The sequence below is a fragment of the Oculina patagonica genome, chromosome 2, assembly GCF_052425735.1.
Source record: "Oculina patagonica isolate OP01 chromosome 2, crgOcupat, whole genome shotgun sequence".
Lineage (NCBI taxonomy): Eukaryota > Metazoa > Cnidaria > Anthozoa > Scleractinia > Oculinidae > Oculina > Oculina patagonica.
The window spans coordinates 22,482,052-22,502,714 of NC_135759.1; the positions used below are offsets into that span (position 1 = coordinate 22,482,052).

At 41.0% G+C, this 20,663-nt stretch overlaps 3 protein-coding genes across 4 annotated transcripts in view; 2 read left to right on the forward strand and 1 right to left on the reverse strand.

Annotated features, from left to right (window-relative positions):
* LOC144643563 (nuclear receptor-binding factor 2-like) overlaps window positions 1-20,663 on the forward strand; it is a 130,544-nt gene that overhangs the window by 55,999 nt on the left and 53,882 nt on the right.
* Window positions 180-8,751, forward strand: LOC144643489 (uncharacterized). Of its 2 annotated transcripts, XR_013568912.1 has the most exons (6): window positions 180-412; window positions 572-1,392; window positions 4,105-4,352; window positions 5,063-5,188; window positions 5,939-8,025; window positions 8,059-8,751. XR_013568912.1 is itself a non-coding variant. In XM_078502752.1 (5 exons), exons 2-5 carry the CDS (start codon window positions 759-761, stop codon window positions 7,424-7,426), a joined length of 2,496 nt encoding a protein of 831 aa, XP_078358878.1. In that variant the 5' UTR covers window positions 180-412; window positions 572-758; the 3' UTR covers window positions 7,427-8,751. The 2 variants fall into 2 exon arrangements, 1 of the variants encoding a protein (XP_078358878.1); XM_078502752.1 differs by having other exon boundaries at window positions 5,939-8,751.
* LOC144641860 (uncharacterized) lies at window positions 8,832-15,553 on the reverse strand. Its single transcript, XM_078500877.1, has 4 exons — window positions 14,764-15,553; window positions 13,902-14,149; window positions 12,225-12,350; window positions 8,832-11,673 (listed from the first exon to the last, which is right to left on the reverse strand). Exons 1-4 carry the CDS (start codon window positions 15,464-15,466, stop codon window positions 9,559-9,561), a joined length of 3,192 nt encoding a protein of 1,063 aa, XP_078357003.1. The 5' UTR covers window positions 15,467-15,553; the 3' UTR covers window positions 8,832-9,558.

The window sequence follows — 20,663 nt, forward strand, 5'->3', positions numbered from 1 at the left end:
GAGAAAACTCATTTTCCCGATGCATTTATTTTTTCAAAAATTCAACACTATATATATGATGTGCGGTTCTTATACATCGTTAGGTGTTAGCTGTCTCCGAGACGAAAGCGCGAATTTCTTTTTACAAGATCTTTTTAATATTAGTGTTTGCGAACAGTAGGTGGCACTTATTAAACCAATCGATTGGAAGAGTTCATTTCGGTGAGATAAACAAACACCGGCTTGTATGCGCATGGTTGAATTATCGCCCAAAAGATTACAGTTCATTTAAAATTATCTCCCCAACGAGGAATTTCCATTCCGCGATCGAAGTCGCAGACAACGAGACACAAAGCGGCGGGCATTTGTTTTAGGTGTGTGTAGCCAGAGCATGGAAACACATCGAATATAAATGTGTTGTCATAACATAGAAGTAAGTCAAACTGAGTTGTATTAACTACTGTACTGTGATCATACAGCGCTGTTTTTTTTTCTGTGTTTTTGTATCGTTATAACCTCGGTGATATCTTTATACAAGCTAGCATCTGGCGTGTTAGTATTAATTTCTATTTGTATTTTTTGGTTTTTCAAGATGAGAGCATAAACAGTGGTTGTGTCAATTGACATAGCTCTGCGCTGGTGGCAGCTTTACCCAGCAACCGTGAAGTAGAGTCATGTTTGAAAAAATATTGAAACAGCAACATGAACTGAAAGCCAAGAACGAGAATTGACCAAGTTCATTAGCATAGACGCTGTTCAAATTGGCTTCAAGCGATAAAATGACGGCAAATGGAAAGATAAATAAGAACAAAGTGATTCCTGTTCACCTGACGACTGAGGAAGATGGCATTGTTGAGGAAAACAAGGGAGCACAAGCCGGAGCGGTAGCCGCAGCTTCTACGTCCATGAACAGCGAGGAAACAGAAAGCCCTAGCGCTCAGAAAAAAATACGCATAGTGTCTCCGTTAAAATCTGTAGGGCAGGCGAAGGTGAATGTATCAAAATGGAAGAAGTACGCTAGAAGAAGGGCCGATATTTTAGCATGGCGCGACTATCAAAAAGCGCGGATCGACTTCCCGACTATTCGCGAAAGTATGAGAGTAAACCATCACCGCATGAATGCGGCGCAGTTAAGCGACTTAGAAGAGCTAGTGGAAATAACTTCAATCCAGGAGAGACACAGAAAAGACGGTGGAGTCAGTGCAGTAAGCTCGCCTAGCAGAGCTTTGTTGTATTATTTTGCCAAGCTGGCCGCATCAACCCGCGAAGAGGAAGTGATTGACTTGGAGTTTGTGGAAACGCTTATTGAGAACGGTGCGTGCGTCAACACGGCGGATCGTCACGGGCAGACACTAATGCACGAGGCGGCAAGGCAGTGGGATACGTCGGTTGCTAAGCTACTACTTGAGCGAGGTAAGGGAGAAGTGTCTCGAATTCGGCACATGAAATAGGCCACCGACTAAAAGCGCATGACGCGAAAAAATCTTAAGAGTAGCCATCTAGATCGGATCTGCGTATATATCTCTAGACAATTCAGTGCAAATTCACAAATTTTATTACAAGAATAATTGGTTTTGCAAATATCGTTAGATCTGATAACCAGTGGTTTAGAATAAAGTCAAACGCTAAAAATGGGATTTGTTTCTGTTTAGTCGCAATAAGATCACAAATTTCCTATTGCTGGTGATTCTTTCGAATTCTAGTGAGAGTTCAAACGGAAAATGGTGTTGTGACCTGTTGTAGTATATCAAATTATGACAGTAAGTATCAAGGATATTCTAGTTTTATGCAAAAATTGCTATAGTTAGTGCACAAAGGTTATTTTTCACAAATGTATTGATATCAAATGGGTCAGTAAAATTACAATATAATATTGTAAATAAAAACAACGATTCTGACGCTTTAAAAGCTAGTCACGTCTTTCATTCCTTATCTTGATTTTAATCATTTATTGAAATGGAAATGGAATTAAGCAACAAGATAAACTAAAAAATAGAAGGATATGAAAACCATTACCGCCAACTGTTTTTAATAAGCGTCGAGCAGCAAGCTATTGAAAAAATGTGTTGTGGCATTTCAGTTGGTCTGAAGGCCGCCAAAACGATTTTACATTAATTGTGTAAAAGAAAATAAAAATCAACATTTAATACAGGATTAGCTAGCATTTTTGATACGTTAAACCAAGCGCAGAACCGCTCTGTAGAAATAAAAGAACTTTATAATTTCGAAGCTTATCGAAAAGTTCACAGTGGGGCAGATGTTCCGATACAAACTGTATATGACTTGCGTACATTGTCTTAGTCTAGCTTTTAATGACCTTTTTTATTGTAATACTCAGGCTGAGATTCGCTCGATATAAAAGCCATCATTTCACTTGCCTTTAGGCGCGATTTGAACTGTGCAAGAATTTAGATTTTTATTTTATTTTAGTGGTATAAGAGGTCTGTAGTTTGATTAAAAAATTTTATCGGGTGCGTTCTTAAGTAAATATTTATTGCGATGTTTTTATTGCTTTTTTAGTGATCTTAATTTTTTCACCTTATTTCCCATTTCCTAACTAAATTTTAATCTCAAGCAAGACTAAATTAATCATGTAAAGGCAGCCAGCTAAACGAAAACACATAATAGTCTTGAAAAACAAATTAGTAATTTTACGATGGGATGAAAACATAATTTGCTTGCGACGCCAGATGTCTTCGTTCTCACGAACATTTTTCTAGAGCTCGGTAAAGAATCCGAGATTACAAAACGTTTCACAAGACTCTGTTCTTCGAAAGAAAACAAAATATTTCAATAAGAAACGAAAGATAGTTTATAAAATTCACAATGATCAGGTTTTGGAATAACTTGACTTAAGACGCTACTTCTTCATTTGTTTTTTTAATATTCATTATGTGAAAAGAGGTGTGGCTGTTAGTGACTCAAGTTTATTAACGTCAACCTGATAAAACTGAAGATGCCAAGAAAATATTTTAACAGAGAGCTTCATATACTGCTACACGAATTCAGCTTTAACAGCTCCTTATTAATATAAAGAGACATTTTCTCTCTCCACAAATTCTTATGCGGTTTTTGTTCAAAAATATGTACCTCTTTTGGTATCTCAGTTCAAGATTTTCTTTGTCGAGCCTAGTAGCCGTACGGATGCACTTTTTGGCACCGAAAAAAGATAACAATCATCAGATATAACTAATGACAAAACACACGTATAACGAGTGTTGTATACAAGTTGTTTACACTGTTAAGGTCCTCTAATGGTTAAGAGAGTCAGTATCTCGTCGGTTCGTTTCATTAGTCAACCGTTCAGTCTTTAATTTCGCCTGGCTGCTGATTATTGAGTTCTCTATTAGAAATGAAAACAATGAAAAAATGTTTATAGTCATTTTAAGTGCGTGTCATTTAATGCAAAAACCGCCTGGTTACTTTATTTGTTTTGCTTGGTAAGTTTCTGATAGACTCGTGCAAAACCGTAAAAAAATCATCTGGTTGGCTCATAAATGCAGTGAAAATCAAAGGGTTTATTAGTCACTGGGGTATATGAAGACTGCGAATCTGGATGAGAAAGGATCTGACTACTTGCAGTGTACGGCCCATGTTTCGGCCGGGTGCCCAGCCCTCTGCCAGTTTTGCAGCATTAAGTAGCAAGGAGTGCTCTATTCCCTTTAGACAGCGGGATGGTAGTCAATCACAGGTTAAAGGCATAGTCTCAAGCGTTTTGTCAACAATTCAGTCGCTTCTTGGGGACCTTTTTGTACACTGGGGTGGAGTTATCCAACATCCTCTGACCTGACGCGCTATATATAGCATACGAACACACAAGCTTGCTTTTCCAATGATGCCATAAAGGGGTAAGGAAGTGCCGATCGCATGCTAGACGCCCCACATTACGCCGCGGACTCTTATGGTTTATTAAAAACTAGCAATTGTATATTGCAATTCCTGAGTTTAGATTGGTTAACAGGCAATGGTATATGTGCTCATCATTGCCACTCGCACTTGTTGGATATGAGATCGTTATAGCCAATTCGGCGTTACGCGCCTCGTTGGCTATCTACCGCCTCATATCCAACGCGCACTCGTGGAAAAATTGTTAAATATACCTAATGGTCCTTTTATCTTCCACAGGAGCATCTGTCAATCAGGCTGACAAATACGGCCGCACCCCGCTGCACGTGGCGGCTGCAGTGGATTATCCAGAAATGGTGCAGTTCCTGGTACAGCGAGGGGCAGACCTCCACGCCAAGACAGGCAAGGAGCTTCAGACACCCATACACTTCGCTGCACGAAACGACGCAAGTAACTCACTGAAGATGCTGATGAAATGTGGCGGTGATATAACAGATCAGGATTTCAAAAAGAGAACGCCTCTTCAGGTTTGGCTGTTTGTGCTCAACAAAAAGGCACAGCCGTAAGCTGTATCTTTTTTTTTTACAAATCTACGAGACTAATGAAAACAGTAGCCAAAGTGCATTCGTGCTAAATTTCGTTTCCATATAAATACCCTTCTTGCAAATTCGATGGTCCATGGCCCAGTTGCTTTGATGCCCCATCTTGAATTTCACGCCGAAAGTCCTATATGACTAGCTAGATGACACGGGTCAAGATCAAAATTCGAAGAAAGAAACTTTCGGTTTATGTACTTGAGTCCTGTATGTAGCTAGCTTACTCACTAGGTATTGAGAACATGGTCACGGTATTAGAAAATCGTTTGGGAAGGTGAAAACGCAAGAGACCAGTAGAATGTAGATATTAAAGACCCGATCACCATTGTACGTTACCTTTAGCTTGACATGAACCAATCCGGTAGGGCAGTTGCTTAAACATAAACCAAAAAAAATAAAAAAACGAAAGACAGATTATATAATAATTTCACTTACCATTTACACTTTAACGTATAACTGCAGGTAGAGTCGTCAGTCGTTTCAATAACTTGCCAGCCGAGCCACTTTTTAAAATATAATTTCTTGTACTGGAAAAGATAGAATAAGGTTTTCAAAAGCAGTCGGTCAGGAGTTTTTACTTCATTAACCACACAAAAAAGATAAATTATTCCAAGGTAACTTGTTATGTACTGCCCATTCAGGTTGCCGCGGAGTTGGATCGTTCTGAAACTGCGAGGTTTCTGATTGAGCGGGCAGCGGAAGCCAGTGTGGCTGATGACAGCGGCATGACAGCTCTTGTCATGATGATCAGCAAAATGCCAAGTGTGGTAGGCGAAATTAACGTTAACTGTGAAACAACATCCTTTCTACAGTCCTGTCGGGGGACAAAGTGTTGCCTTCTTGGGTAAGACACACCGTCGTAATGCCCTTCTTCACCCAGAAGTATAAATGGGTTCCCGCGAACTGCTAGGTCCACTAGAGCAACCTGACAGAATTTTAATTCTGGCTGGGAGTAACCTGCGTTGGACTAGCATTCCATCCAGGGGGGGGGGGGGGGGGAGAGTAGCAATACTGCTAGGACTCCTAGTGGTTTCATGCTACAGAAACTGAAGTTAAGCGCTGGTATTTGTGAGCCACCAGTCACGTAAAGAATTACCTTTCTACCTTAATTCCCTCGACAGTCAAACTGTGTTAATAAGAAAATAGAAAAGATAAACCCGAATGTCAGTAGTATGTGTAGGTACCCTTAACGAAGAAGTAAAGTTTGTAATAACTTTGGTCTCTTCGAGAACGAGTAAGTTGCCCGTATGGTGTCCGTGGAAATAGAAATAAGGAAAGGAAATAGAATAAGGAATAAGGAAATAGAAAAGATAAACCCGAATGTCAATAGTATGCTTAGGTACCCTTAACGAAGAAGTAAAGTTTGTAATAATTTTGGTCTCTTCAAGAACAAGTAAGTTGTACGATGGTGACCGTGATTATAGTTTTGAAAGTACAATACTTTGTCTTATGAAAGTTCATAAGACAAATACCTTAAGTATAGCTCGATGTTTAAGATTATTTTTTTTACCTTGTAGGCTAAAGAATCACTAAATCAGTTCTACTCCACTGACCGAGCAAACAGAAAACAATACTTCTACCTAAACTACCTTGAGCCCCCAGTACCGAGCTGCATGAGCAGCGGATGCGCCAAGACAGCACTGGAGGTCATTGTGCAACTCAAGCAGTTCGATTTGATTATGCACCCAGTCATACAAAGACTAATCGCGGTCAAGTGGAATTACTTTGGAAGGCGAGGCGCCTGGATCCAAGTCATAACAAATCTGTTTTTCGTGTTAGTCTGGACTATACTCGGCGTCACCATACCAAATAAGGCAAATGAACTTTATAATCCTATCGAAGAGAAGTGGTGGAGGCTTGTGCTGAGCATCATAGCCGTTTTGATGACGCTGAACTTCATCAGGCAAGAAATCATGGAATACTTCTCGTCGAAAAGAGAACACAGACTTTGGGTAAAATGGCGGGAAGAGAAACTGCGCAGCGATTTGGAGTTCTGTCATCCGAGGTGGCCTGGGGAGAGGTTGTACTTGATGCAGGAGATTGACTCGTTACATCATCAAGAGCCTTCTTACCTTAAAGATGCCTGGAACTTTGTCGACTGGCTGGCTTATTTCATGATTCTTGCTACCATAGCAACGAATTTGATAGCCTATTTCCATGGCGACTCGCTGGCATTGTCCACGCACGTGAATGTTCTGTCTGCAACACTTGTGGTACTCTGGATTCGTCTCATGAAATATGCGCGCGCATTCACCGCCCTGGGACCCTTTGTAGTCATGCTTGGTCACGTGATCTATGACGTGCTCAAATTCGGGTTTCTGTTCTTTACATTTTACATTCCGTACGCGGCGTCTTTTTGGATGGTGTTCAGCAAACATGAGGTCGAGGGTTACTCCGCCATTACAGATCTACTCTACAGCATGTTTAGGATGACTGTTGTGGATGAGTACAACTATGATGGGCTCTCCAAAGAAAAACCAATCATGGCTAAGGTACTTTGTGGCACGTACATTGCACTCTCAGGGGTGATATGCTTGAATCTTTTTATCGCCCTGATGTCGGACACTTTTCAAAGGGTTTATGACAATGTCAAGGCGAACGCCGTCATGCAACAAGCCAGTACCATACTGACTTTGGAGAAAAACTTGTCGATTGCCAAACGGCGCGCGTTCACGAATTACATCTACACGCGCTGTAACCCTGAGGAACTATACTACGATGATGATTCGTCAGAGGGGGAGGAGAAAGATTTACAAAGAATGACGCATCAAATTAAGGAGCAGGTCGATCACATTTACTTGCACATAAACGAGCAAGATAATGAACGGAAAAGGAAAGGCACTGCTTCGACCAATGATATCCACAAACTGCGTGAAGATTTGAAGAAATTGGAACAACAGCAACGAGCCCTGACGGCGCAGTTTCACAATCAGATAGGAGAAGTGAAAGACATGTTGGGGGATGTTATGCATACATTAGGCAAACGAAAAAAGAAGAAACATTGAACAACTCTTTATTATAAACTGCCAAGAAAAAAGGCGATGCAAACAAGACGATTTTTAACGAGATCTTTAAACAGCGATTAGTATAATGCATGTTGCACGAGGCAAATTTTAACGCCACATTTTTGCGGCAAAGCAGTTTGTTGCGGCAACACGTTGCAGTTTTTTGAAAGTAATTCAAAAACCTGAAACACTGATGCCTTAACTGTTGTAGTGATTTCGTACAAGCGCAACATGCAACGTTGCATTGAAAATCGTCGTTGAAAATCATCACGTGTAACGTCGCCTTTAAGCGGTTATCCTTTACTGCCAAAGCAGACATGCGAAGAGACTATGAACTCTTCGACTAAGGGTTTTTTTTATTGATGCACCATAAATTTCTCAGTGCTTCTCTTAAAAGCTAGGAAGCTTCAAGTGGGCTAATTATCGTGATCAAGAGATGAATTATCATAATATGCAATGCAGTTAACTCAAGGATTCCACATTCGCTATTACTGGTCAAGTCAAGTCAAGTCACACAGATCCCAATGCTATCAAAATACTATATTTGAATCTAGGGCAGCAAGCATTTACTACAACAAAGCCCTATTTTGCGTGATTTTGTACACGGCCTTTGAAAAAGGATATGGAGAGAGTGTAAATGCCTAAGTTGGGCTGGGTCGAGGGGGGGGGGGATGCGGGGAGAAGTATTTTTACTTGCGACTATCGGCAATGATTTTGCGCTCGTAGTTTTATCCGTGTTGTTATATGCGTGGAGAATATTGAGTAAAAGTGAATAAAGTGTTGATATATACTGGTAAAGCACAAAAACATATTTTGCTGTTGAGAGATGAATTTATTCAGCCATTATAACTTGATAGTTAAGTTTCACATCGTGGCTGTTTAGTAGCAATTATTTACTTCAGGTAGCTTAAAAACAGAAAATCCTCTGAGACAAACCCATCAAATTTCAGGCGTCAGGCTATAGCAACAAGATTCCCAGCACGTGTTATGAGCAATGCTTGTGCTGTCGAACACTTGATTGTTTCAGATTGTTTTTGATGACAAGGATTGCACTTTGAATGTTTTTTTTACGGGGGTATTTAACTTTCACTTTGATGGGATTCTTTCAGAGGATCTTTCTCTTCGCCAGCTTAGTATAAAATGCCGGACCTCTGTTTATACAAATGCTGTTATGCATTTTATATGGGAATAAAATAATCTGATTATTTACAACGCGTGAGTGATTTCTTACGATATCCCGAACGAGAATTTTTATGTTGGCATTGGGGGTCACAAAATTAATATAGTACTGTATTTTCTTCTGTCTTTTCTATACATAACACTGTATGAAAAGTACTTTATTTTATTATTTTTGGGTTTTTTTGGTTTGGTGTTTTTTTGGTTTTTTTTTTTGTAGTAGCGTCCCTCGTTAGCTAGACTGCAAGTAGTCCCTTTTTCGTCTCTCGTGTAACGAAAAAAACAAAGCGCATGTGGAAAATTGGCCACGCAAAATCTGTGGAATGGACGCACGTCTTCCCGGAAGGTTTGGCGCGGCCATTTTCTACTCGCGATTTTTATAATTTCGCTTTTCGCTCGATGGACTACCGGGAAAAGTGGCTGTTATTTGTCTACTTATTAGCCTGGACTTCGAGTGGATTAAAGACGATGATATACTGGATATATATCATTTTCTTTTGTGGGGTGAAATAATCTCATGTCCTTGATACTCCTTCCAAAAACCCCGCTCCACCTTGTCTTGGTCGAATGGTTACAAAACACGTAATTCTAATTCATCCGTTTTTAAAACTTTAAAAAGTCTAAAAATGATTATTTTCACGCGCGAAAGCAACCAAGACGCCCGTGAAATTTCAATAGAAAAAGATTATTTCTGCGACCTTTGTAATGGATATAATTTTAGGCAGAAACATTCTGCCCTGTGTGGGTACACTTGTAGAGATGTGCCTTAAAAAATTTCCGTGAGCTGCGCTTACGGCTGACTCAATGAACACGGGAAAAGTGGATGTTTGTAAAATCACGAATTTGTTGCGTTGCGAACGGCATTACCCAAAAAGGCAACGTCCTTACTCGGTTTGATAAGAGCCGAGTTGTAATAGCGAATGCATTTACATTATATTACTTGCTATATATATAACTTAGTCAACTTTGCCGTGATCTGTTTCGTGCTCTTCATGATCAGCGGCCTCTTCAGCAGCCTTTGCCAAATTTTCTTTCAACCTGGCGATATACTCTTCTCGGGCCCTTTGACCAGACATGTCGATTGTTCTTTTGCGCTGCCTGGTAATTGTCGAATCTCCTTCAATACTTTCCAAATCAGGGGCCTTTTCTTCGGCGCCAGTGCTTTTATGCGTGGATATCCCTGCCGCTTTCACCACTTCTCTGTTTGCCTCAACGATCTGAAACCCACCCAGGCCGCTCGATTTAGATTTGGGTCTCGGACTCGGTCTTCTTTCTTTTTTCTCCTTGAGGCCCTCTTTGCTTTTGTCATCTTCGGAACTGACTATAAACGCTTCCAGTTCTTCAACTCTAGCCGTAATGTACTGTTCATACTGATCGTATCTCGCGTCAACGTCTTTGAACTCGATTTGCAATTGATCAAACCTTGCGCAAAAGTTGCTCTCTAAGGCGCTGTTTCTTAATTTAGCCTCCGTCTCGAGATTTTCAAGTCCTGAATCGATGCCGCGCGCAAGACTTCCAACCTTTTCCTCCATGTCAGTCTTAAAGTTTGTCACGTTCGTATTGATACCAGTTATCGCTGACATCTGTTCTTCTCCATGCCTTACTAGCTTTGCAATTTCTTCATAGATGATGGCATTAAGACTTCCAATCTCTTCCAACCGAACGTGAAGACGATCCATGGATTTTTGCATGTTACTCTGTGAATGTTTCAAGAGCTCGATGTCTTCCAGCACCGTGTCAAACTCGCTTTTCTGTACTTTTCCAAACTTTTTGCCACCAAGACGATCACTGACAATGTTGTGGACCAAAGCAATCTTCTCTTTCTGCTTCCTATTTTGATCCTCTTCATCAGATATGATGACCAGATAGTCGTTGCCCTCTGGACTGCACTTAGTGCGGATGTGTTCTCTGTAGCGCGCCACCTTCCTGTAAGAGGCATCGGACTCTAGGTCTTGCAACAGGCGCGCACGCTGCATGGCAGCCGTGGCGCGTGCGTTGTCATAAACACGTTGGAACGTGTTCGACAGCAGCGCAATGTACAAGTTCATCAGAACAATTGCCGCGAGTATGAGAAACGATCCACACAGAACACGAGACATGACTGGAAACTGTTCCTCCAGTTCATCGAAACTGTAATTGTCTACGAGTGGGTAGCGCATGACTGTATAAACCAAGTGACCCACGTTGTCGTAACCCTTAACAGGTCGACCAGAACGGTCGCTAAACAACATCCAAAAGGCAGCCGCATAAGGGATGTAAAACATGCCGATGACAAAGCCCCATCTCAAAGTGTCCCCAACGATGTTGTCCAGGATAACAACAAATGGACCTTGGCTGGGGAAAGGTCTGGCAAACTTGAGGAGGCGGACCCAGACTATGATTATAGTACAAGCAAAGATCCGTACGAAGATACCATTGTATAGATCGCTTTCGACGACGACATTGATAATGTGGAGAATAATCACGATTATAAGCATAAGATATGCTACCCAGTCTAGATAATTCCACTTGTCTTGGAAGTATGTCTTCTTGCGTTCTTTGATCTGGCGAACCTGTTGCTTAACAAATGTCTTTTCTTGAGTCCATCTTGGATGACAGAATTCCAAATCGCGCTTGATCTCTTTCTTCCTCCAGCGAATAAACTTTTTGTTCTCTTCTCTGGACTGATAAATCTCTTTGATCTCCTTTCGGATTTCGTTGAACGTTAAAAAGACAACGGCAGCCTCTAGGGGTATTCTCCAGCCGTTCTTGTCTAGGGGGTAATAGTAATCATGCACGTCCTGGGGGTGCGTTAATCCAAGCGCAGTGTAAGCAAGAGCAAGTAAGACGTTCAGGAAGATTCCCTGCCACGCTCTCATGCCGAAAAATCCCCATTTCACTTCGATCAGCCGTTGGAATATCGGGTGCATGATGAGCTCGAAGCAGCTCATTTCCACAACTGCTTGCAAAGGTGATGTGTACATTGTGTGACGTTTGGTATCCGCATCGCACTGCTCCAAGAAGTTCAGATAATATCTCTGCTTGCGGTGTGATCTGTCTGTGATGTGGAACTGGTCTAGAGCTCGAAGTGCCTAAAATGTAAGGAAGTGGGTATTTATTAGTAAAAGCCTATAAAGCCCAGTCCCCTGGGCTTCCTCTCTTTGGTGAGCGCGCGAAAGGTGCGCAAGATCTTGGGACCAAAGTGGCGCTTTATACATTCGTGAAGTCAGATGTTAACGAGAAGGGCCGGGAAACCTAAATACTAGGCTATGAATGATACACAATTAAAGAACGTAAAATCCTTATGTAAAGTGAGAGAAGAATTACTCCAACTCCTTATGGTTTTTGCGGTGCTCTTACGAAAACATGCAAAGAGGAAATAACTTAATAGAAAAGGGCCGCCGGGAAAAAATCCATTCTGCGTAGGGAGCTAAAACTTTGATGAAATGACACCCCACTCAAAGAGTACCAATTATTGTATTCATTTAGTTGGTATAGGCGTCAAAGAACGAAACTCGAAACAAGTTTGACAACAAGCAAAGGCAACTTGGCACGCGGCTACGTGTTATTTCTTATTTTCTTCGATTACTCAGACAAGCCACATTGAATTTCTATCCGTCTTTTTAGTGTTTTCCTCACTCACCACACTAGGCATTTTTGTGATCATCACCGTAAGTGCTGCCATTCCGCTGTCATCCCTTGTCCCAGCAGAAGCGCCCGCCTCCAACAAAATTCTAGCACACTCGGCACTATTAGATTCAGCTGCGAGCTGTGAAGAAAACCCAAAGATCATTTGCTGCTTTCACTGACGCATTTCCAACCTTTCATGTTGGGAACTAGGAGTAGCCGTGTACAGACGTCACCTACATCATTCTAACCTGCGATCAGGCGAAAAAGAACGCCTGCTCTCAGGTTAACTTCCTTCCTGCGTCGGGAATTAATTAACAATTATTCACCGAAGTGGAGTTGATCATGAATAGTGGTAAATATCCACCACATTCACCGACACTGAGGTGAATAATTGTTTTAGTATATACCACACAAGTTGAATAACTAGCGGACCAAAACATCACTTTTGGTAAACAAAGCGACGCGCGAAGGCAGTTTGTTTCTCTTTAGCTGCTCGGAGGTGAATAGTACTTTCTAATCACCTCCGGTTAACCACGGGCGCAAAAAAGCACTATTCACTTTCGTGCCGGTATATACTTAAAGGGAATAATGTGAGGGAAAAGTCCCTTTTCCCGACCCAGGAAGGAAATAGAAGAGGTCTGCACGCAAGCTATCTGGGATATTTTCAGAACGTGGAACTTGGCTTTGGTCCTTCAAGCCTTCTTGGCCCTTCGTTGTTTTTTTTTTTTTTTTTTTTTAAGTGTTACTGCCTGCCTTCCTCAGCCAAAGGGACGTTCAGGTTTTTTAGAGGATTTCGTACTCAAATTTCCGGAAGCAATTTTGCTAAAAAGAGCACATTTTGCGGTTCCTACAGTTCCCAGAAAAGATGTGACGTAGCCCCAATTGCAGCTAAGCGTTTTACATACAGTTGAATCCCGATAACTCGAACCCTCAGTAACTCGAACTCCCGCTAACTCAAGCTTTTCTGATTCCCCTTCAGGTCATTTTCTTACAATACCCCAATAACCGAACCCCGATATTTCGAACCTTTTTCGTTTTCCCTTGAAGGTTGAGTCACGGGATTCGACTTTACCTCAGTTTTGCGCTATAGTGGGAAGACTGATAAGAATGGAAAAATGGTTATCAATTTAACAAATAATGCATGCCAATAACTCCGACTTCGACTCCTTCTGATAGAAAGTTATTTAACAGCAATAGCTGGAAGAAAGGAATTTGCAATATCGACCAAAATATAAAAGTCGAGGTAGGTGTTATCAATCCGGTGAGGTTGACAAGTTTTAGATATTTACTACAGCAGAAACTAATTCAATATACTTTTTTAATAATCATCGATTTACCGCACCGCCCCCTGATCAACCCTGTTGCTACGCAAATGTGACGAAGCACTCTCCCTATCTCGTGTTTGGAGTATTATATCAACGATGCTGCCTCTTGCAACCTACGGGTACATGATTGATTATCTGCTCGCGTCAACTTCGAGAATTTGAATACTAAGTAAAATATATAAACTTAATATGATATTATTGCCACATTCATATAGGCCTCGTAAAGCTCTTTTGCTTCTTCGATCTGATATCTCTAGCTCAAGAGTCTACTCGAAATCTGAATAAATCTGAAGTTGATAGAAATAGCGAGATAAAAACTGAAAAAAAGAAGAACAAAATCAAGTTTAAAACACTTTTCAAATTACCTGTAGCGGAGTACGCTGTTTATAATCCCGAACCTCGAGGCCTGCTCCATAGGCAAGGAGTATCTTAAGGCACTGCGATGCCTCGTTTCTCGAAGCAAAGTGAAGTGGTGTTTGTATCTCTCCTTTGGTCGTCAAGTGGAAGTCAGCGCCATTATCAATAAGGAATCTGACCATCTCTGGATAATCAGCTGAGGCAGCCACGTGTAACGGTGTTCGACCATAATCATCCGCTTTGTTGATATCTGCACCTAGACGACCAATTATCATCAAAACATTAATCCTTTTGTCAGCAAAAACAACAAAGTTCAATTTTTTTAAAAAAATAATTTATTTTAATTGAAATAACACAAGAAACAACCAGCATCAGATAAAAGAAGCACTGCTCCTTAACTTATTTTATTTGATTAACTAGTTTATTTCATTTTGTTTTTTCAATATTTTACAACATTTAATATCATGGCTCTCCACAAACGGAAATGTGCAGTTAGTTTTCGTCAAAACGATGGTGGCACGAAATGGCAAATTTTGAGCTGAATTACATAAGTCGAGAGATAATGACTTTCTCCAAAGTTCAGTAACTTATAAAAACCGAGAAAACTAAAGATTTTTTGTACTGTATGACTGTTTGAATGTGTGACGGTAGTTGAGGGGTTAAAAGTATGAGTTGAATATTCAGGGCCAGGGTTGAGCAGATTTGAAAATTGGAAGGTAAGGGGCAAAATATCTGATAACCAAAGTACGTACTTGTAGTAAATAATGACATTCACCTAACCAGGATTACACGATTTTTGTAAGATAGCGTTCAATAAGGAGAGTGATTATTTTATCGAAAGAGTAGGATGAATCTGGCTGAACGCCTCACCTTGGTTGATGAAAAACTGCGCAACATCTGTTCCCCAAGTTCTGGACACCTCATGGAGTAAAGTCTGACCAAACCGGTCACTCGTGTTCACAGAAGCCCCTTCACGTAACAAGGATTGAATATGCTCCAAGTCCAACGAATCATCCACATCAGGAGAACTCGACAGCTTGGCAAAATACTGTAGTAAGGCTTGGTTCGGATCCTCTGGCTTTTTGATCCCATCTGAATCGTGAGAGGTGTTGTCATTCTTTAGATGTCCACTGCCCTTCTCCCCATTCTCACTTTGAGGTTTCGCTCCGCTTTCTCCTTCGGTCTCGTCGTTCACTTCGCAGACAAGTTCCAAAATAGCCTCGTACGAATTGTCGTTTCTAGTTATCGTACATGTATCGCCAGCGTTTGCGTTTATCTCTTGTAGCATTTTCTCACAGTTTGCCAGATTGCTGTTTCGTCTTTTCATGAAACTGTTCGGTGAAGGTGTTTGCGGTCGGCATTCATTTTCACTTTGCGGTGATAAAGCATTTGGATCTTGACCCATTGATGAGCTAGATTTTGAGACTTGATCGCGAAACTCAACGGCAGAAAACTGCACAGGCAAGCCATTTGCTAGTCCATTTGGAACAGTTTGGGGCCCTTGTGAATTATTTTCTTCCTCTTCTCGCTTCTCTTCGTCCTCTAATGGAAAAACTCTATTTCGACTGACCATTTTGGCGAAGAGATTGCTTTCGCTTACACCTGTTTATGAAAGAACGTGCTTTTATTCTAAAATGACAACAACACAGCTCATAGCGTGATGTTTTCACTTGAGAGAAGACGGATAAAGGGCTACAGAGCGGAACATGCATTAAGTATTTCTTGCTAAGTCATAAACAACACTTCTCAGTGTTTTGTTTTATGTTTAATAATAGGGTTTATGACGAAAGTATACAAAGGGCGTCATTATCATCTTAGTCATCTTAGACAGTTTATATAGTTACTAACCAACCCGGCAACCCGGGGGGGGGGGGGGTACTCCCGTAAATATAGGATAGGTATTTGCCGGAAAGTCCTTAAAGCCTGACCCTTTTTAGGGATCGAAATTAATTAATCGAAAATTGATCAGTAGGCCCAAAACCCCCAAATGACACCCCATTCAAAAGTAAACTAATGCCTAAGAATTATGTGAACAGTTTGTTCTTATTTCTTTTCTGTAACGTTAAAAGCGGTTTAACGGGTAGTTCAGTTCTGACCAACCATAACTTTTCAGTTTAGCTGGACGTTTACGCGCTGTTATCTTAGCCAATTCATTTTAAAGGAACTCTATTTAAGGATCACACCGTGATAACAACAGCAAAAGGGGCAAAAAGGATTCCCTTTTTTAAGGAATGAGAACCTAAAAAACCATAACCTATTCCGTGTCACAAACCTAAATGGCGCCCCCTCCCTTTCTCCCGCTGAACACAGGCTTTTGTTTAACCGGGTTCAATATCACATAATGAATGACGTCAGCGCAGTCAATAAACTCACGCCACCAAATTTGAAATTGTTCACTGACACTTCGAGGTTTGAATGCGGATGAGTCAACGGGAACTCAATGAACTTCCCTTGACATAAGGCAAAGCATAGAATATGATATACTGAGAACCTGCGTTTAATACATATCCTTATGAGTGGAGTGGTTGATAATGTGTTGAAGTTAGAGTTCTGGTTAGTTAATTTACCTAACAAAGAGCTTTCACAGTTGTAAATATTATAATTCATCCTTGACAACGATTGGAATTAGACCAATATAACTGTAACATGGCGACGATGTTTAAAACCAATATTTAACAAAAGCTACCAACTTTGTCAAGCGGAAATGTTTTTGTTCGCAAATCTGTTGTGTTTTGTTTACCACGGCCTTATAAAAAAGCTGAACAGAAGTTGAATTGAGCGTTTTTGTTCATTGCTTATTAAAATCATTCCATCCGCAACCAGTTGTTATGGATCCACCTGATATTCTGCTAGCCTCCCGGCGCAGACGCTCTTTGGGCTCGTCGCGCGCTCCTCCCACACGATAACGGTGATAACGGTTTGCACGGTCGAACCCGAAACGATATGTTCGATTGTATTGTTACTTATTTTCGTGGAAACTTGATTTCGCGAAAATGGAAGAAGCAAATTTTGCAAGACAAATTTATTTCATGAGGTGTTTAAATAGATTTCGCGATTTGGCAGAAAAATCGTGTTGAAAGGATCTAAATTTCGTGAAAAGTTTCCAAATGCTGATCCGCGTAAACAAACAGGTACTTCCGAATCGACGCTGCATATTTTTATTTTATATAGCAATATTTTTTAAGGATAATGGCCAAAACTTTAAACAGGAGGTTGGCATGAACACGGAAGCTTTAATGCAGGAAAATGAGGGCAAAGGACACATTATAACCACGTATAGGGAAATAAAAAAAGTTTTATTAGCAGGGTTTGACCGTATTTATTCGATTAAGCGCCCGACATCGAACAAGCTCGAATAAGCGTCCACCCTATAGGAAGGAAAACTTAATAAGCGCGCACTCTTAAAATCCAAAAGTTTAAAAAGCGCCCAGGGGCGCTTAACCGAATAAATACGATACATTTCATGTCGTTATAATTTTCCTGATAACCTTTTTTCGCAGGTCTTGTATTTCGAATTTTTTACTGCGAGAAAATGAGTAAAAAATAGGGTATTTGGTTCACTTTTGAGAACGTTCGTTTGCTTTTATATACAGAATTCACACTACACTGTGGTATCACTGACGTAAGTTATGCTAACAGCTTCCCGTTTAGCTTCAGAGATTTTCAGACCACGAAAAGGAAAAATTCGAAAATAGAATCACCCATGCAATTTCGCCCAGTTTCCATTTAGCGTAACAGGCGCCTAAGCGTCGCTAGTGAACTTTTTTTTTCTGTACTTCACAAAAGCGAAATATTCAGGGAGAGCGAATAGATCTCTCCGGGCGTTTCTAAAATTTTTGGCCTCTCTGGCTATGGCGTGAGTTAGGGAAGCGATTGCATACGCGTTTTCTTAGGCTAGCCACGAGAAAACGGTTTTCCTATTGGGAAGGCACCGGATGGAAAGAACGAATTGACATTTTATATCCACTGCGTTAAACGCTAAGATGCTGCACATGTTCCCGGAGGGGTACTCAACAAAGGAAGGGGAGGCTCCGCCCCGAGCTCCTACCCTTACCCAATACCATTTTGCCGATGGTTTCGATACCCAAAAGGTACCCCCAACCTGGTGGACCCACGTCCATTCAATAGCGCTCAACTGATAACAGCCAAGATCTGCCGAAAGGCCCCACCATGACTGATTCCAACCCCGAACCACTGTGAATCCCACCCTTCAACCTGAAGCCGAAGGACCCCCGGGGGAGCCCCCCGAAGGCAGGGAGACCCCCCCCCGGGCACATGTTGCGAATCAACGCGTACAATCTGTTGGCCTAAACTGAATGTAGATCATCAAGTTTTGAATTATTCAAACAACTGACCGCTGAGGTCATCCAACTTCCCACTTGAGTCATGACCCAAAGAATTATATTTACTGCGGCGACATTGGATCTCAATTTCATCGCGCACCAGCAAAATCGCCAGCTAAGCAGGGTCCCTATAATCACTTCTCTTTTTTTCTGAAGAACCTTTCTTCAAACACGTTAAATATCTTTTTTGTCTCTGAATTATTGGAATTGTTTTACAAAAAAAGGTGGAAAAAATGCTTTTTCCATATAACCTTTATGCTCACAGTTCACAGCTAATACAGAACGATTGGAACCTGAAAAGAACATCACGGTATTGTAAAAGCACTTATTATATTTGCCAGTTACGCCCAAAACGCTGTCTCATCCTGAAACCAAAATGCAGGGAAGGGATGGTCCAAAATAGGCTTTTGCAATCCCACATCCCGCTACCCTATTGGGCTCTTGTCCCGCCATTCTGCCTAGCTGAGAGTTTTTATCCCGATCCCGCCTGCTCACGTCCCAATTCATCGACTTTTTCCATGAAGCCTATAAGGATAAGTTTCCTCCGTCCGTTATACGCAAAAGGGAAGTTTATGTTAATTGTTTAGCTTAGTAGCTAGATTACTTTCCTAAGCTAAGGGAAGACCAACTGTGTGAAGGGCTCCAAGTTGCTTCATAACATGGAAACCGTATTACTGAGCTACGGCTGTGAACGCCACTTATGCCACTAATGCGATTTTGATACTTTTTCACCTTAGTACTTCAGGCATAGGATTTGTAAAACGAATCGACTGTTAAACCGTAAAGGACAGCTAAATAGAGATGTTATCCCGACTAGAAAGTCGACAGCATAAGTAGCTTACTGATGGCCAAACCACTGTCCTCTTCTACAAAACCTTCACCCTCGAGCACACAAGTTTCACTGCCCGATGTCGTATTCAGTTGCTCAGTTTTTCCTCTAGGGTGGGATTCTGCTGTTTTTGTTACACTAGTCGGGAAACAGTTGATTTTTCTCTACCTGGAGAAAATACTGGTTGCATGCGCAGTGAAAACAGTTTGTTTGAGCTTTAAAAGAGTTAAAATTGTTAAACAACTTTAGAAGATCTTGAAATGCAAGCTGGTTTTAGACTCTTTTCCGAAGTCCTGCTAGGATAAATTCCGAGAAGCGAAGCAGCACTGATTTTAACATCGACATAGAAGAAATAAAATTGTGACGAACGACAAGACTTGTGTTGAAATAGCGACTATGGCGACAGCAAAGAAGAGAATTTTGACAACTTCGGCGAATCTCTCGGTTTCTTAAATGTTCGACGGCGAACTTATGTAGTCACAACTCCCCTGCACCATTAACAAGAATTGGTCATTAAAATGTTTCGTAAATACAGCGATCTCTCTAAAGCTTCCCTGATGAAGGGAATTTTCCCAGCAGATTTAAGGGGCAGAAGCTTCCAGTGGATAAACACAATGGCAACCAACTAACATATTACATTCTGATTAGCAAAGTACAAGCGTATAAGGCAAATTAGCTCAGATGTCATTGCAGCCGAGCGAGATGCAAACCCACCTTTGAAAAACCGCAGAAGATGAATGCCAGCACACTGAGATACCTGTTGTATGTTATTACACGACCCTCGAAATATAAACGATTTGTTTGGGAGAACGGTTTATTTCAAAAATGAAAATATCAAATTTGTTGATGCCCGAGAAACTCCTGCTCCTGTGTACTTAGTTTGACCACATGAACTTGACATGTGTACATGTACTTAAGATAGTCACATCGTTTTTTAATCTGTCGACAGGAAATCCACGAGAAACTCCCCGGGAGAAACTCCTGCTCTGTGTACTTAGTTCAGAGTCACGTTTGTTTTGTATGTATATAGGTTGGTCACACGTACTTGGCATGTGTACTTAAGATAGTCGCATTTGTTGACATTATCTGTCAACAAATTAAACTGTAGTTTTATCGGCTCTTTCAAAATTCACGAGAAACTCCTGCTTTGTGTACTTAATGTAATGTATATGAAATGATTCATATATGAACTGCGGATGTATATGAAAGTGATTAATGATCGTCGCAGTGAATTTCCAATTTAAGCAATTGGAATAAAGAAGCCTGAAAAAAATTCAGGGCTTCAACGGGAAGCCCTGTTTTTCCTTCTTTATTCCAATTGCTTAAATTGGAAATTCACTGCGACGATCATTTATCACTTTGTGTACTTAGTTTAGTGCATGGGGAACTCCTGCTTTGTATACCTAAGTTAGTCACGTCTCAAATTCAAAGGCTTCGATAGTCACTCTATAAATACATACCGAAAAAGTACCCAATGTTACATCTTTTCCCCGGTAAAACGACGATATTTCAGCGGTAAACCTCTACGAACCATCCGTGGCCCGAGCTCTTCTACATTTAATCATATGCAATTTGGAACCACGAAAGCCACTTTATAG

Excerpts from the sequence above, each read along its gene's own strand:
- LOC144641860 (XM_078500877.1), bottom strand. The coding sequence starts at position 15,466 with ATGGTCAGTCGAAATAGAGTTTTTCCATTAGAGGACGAAGAGAAGCGA. Across the intron at positions 14,150-14,763 it reads GCAGTTTTTCATCAACCAAG|GTGCAGATATCAACAAAGCG; the intron begins GTGAGGCGTTCA and ends TTGGTCGTCTAG. Across the intron at positions 12,351-13,901 it reads AACAGCGTACTCCGCTACAG|CTCGCAGCTGAATCTAATAG; the intron begins GTAATTTGAAAA and ends TTTTCTTCACAG.
- LOC144643489 (XM_078502752.1), top strand. The coding sequence starts at position 759 with ATGACGGCAAATGGAAAGATAAATAAGAACAAAGTGATTCCTGTTCAC. Across the intron at positions 4,353-5,062 it reads AAAAGAGAACGCCTCTTCAG|GTTGCCGCGGAGTTGGATCG; the intron begins GTTTGGCTGTTT and ends CTGCCCATTCAG. Across the intron at positions 5,189-5,938 it reads TCAGCAAAATGCCAAGTGTG|GCTAAAGAATCACTAAATCA; the intron begins GTAGGCGAAATT and ends TTTACCTTGTAG.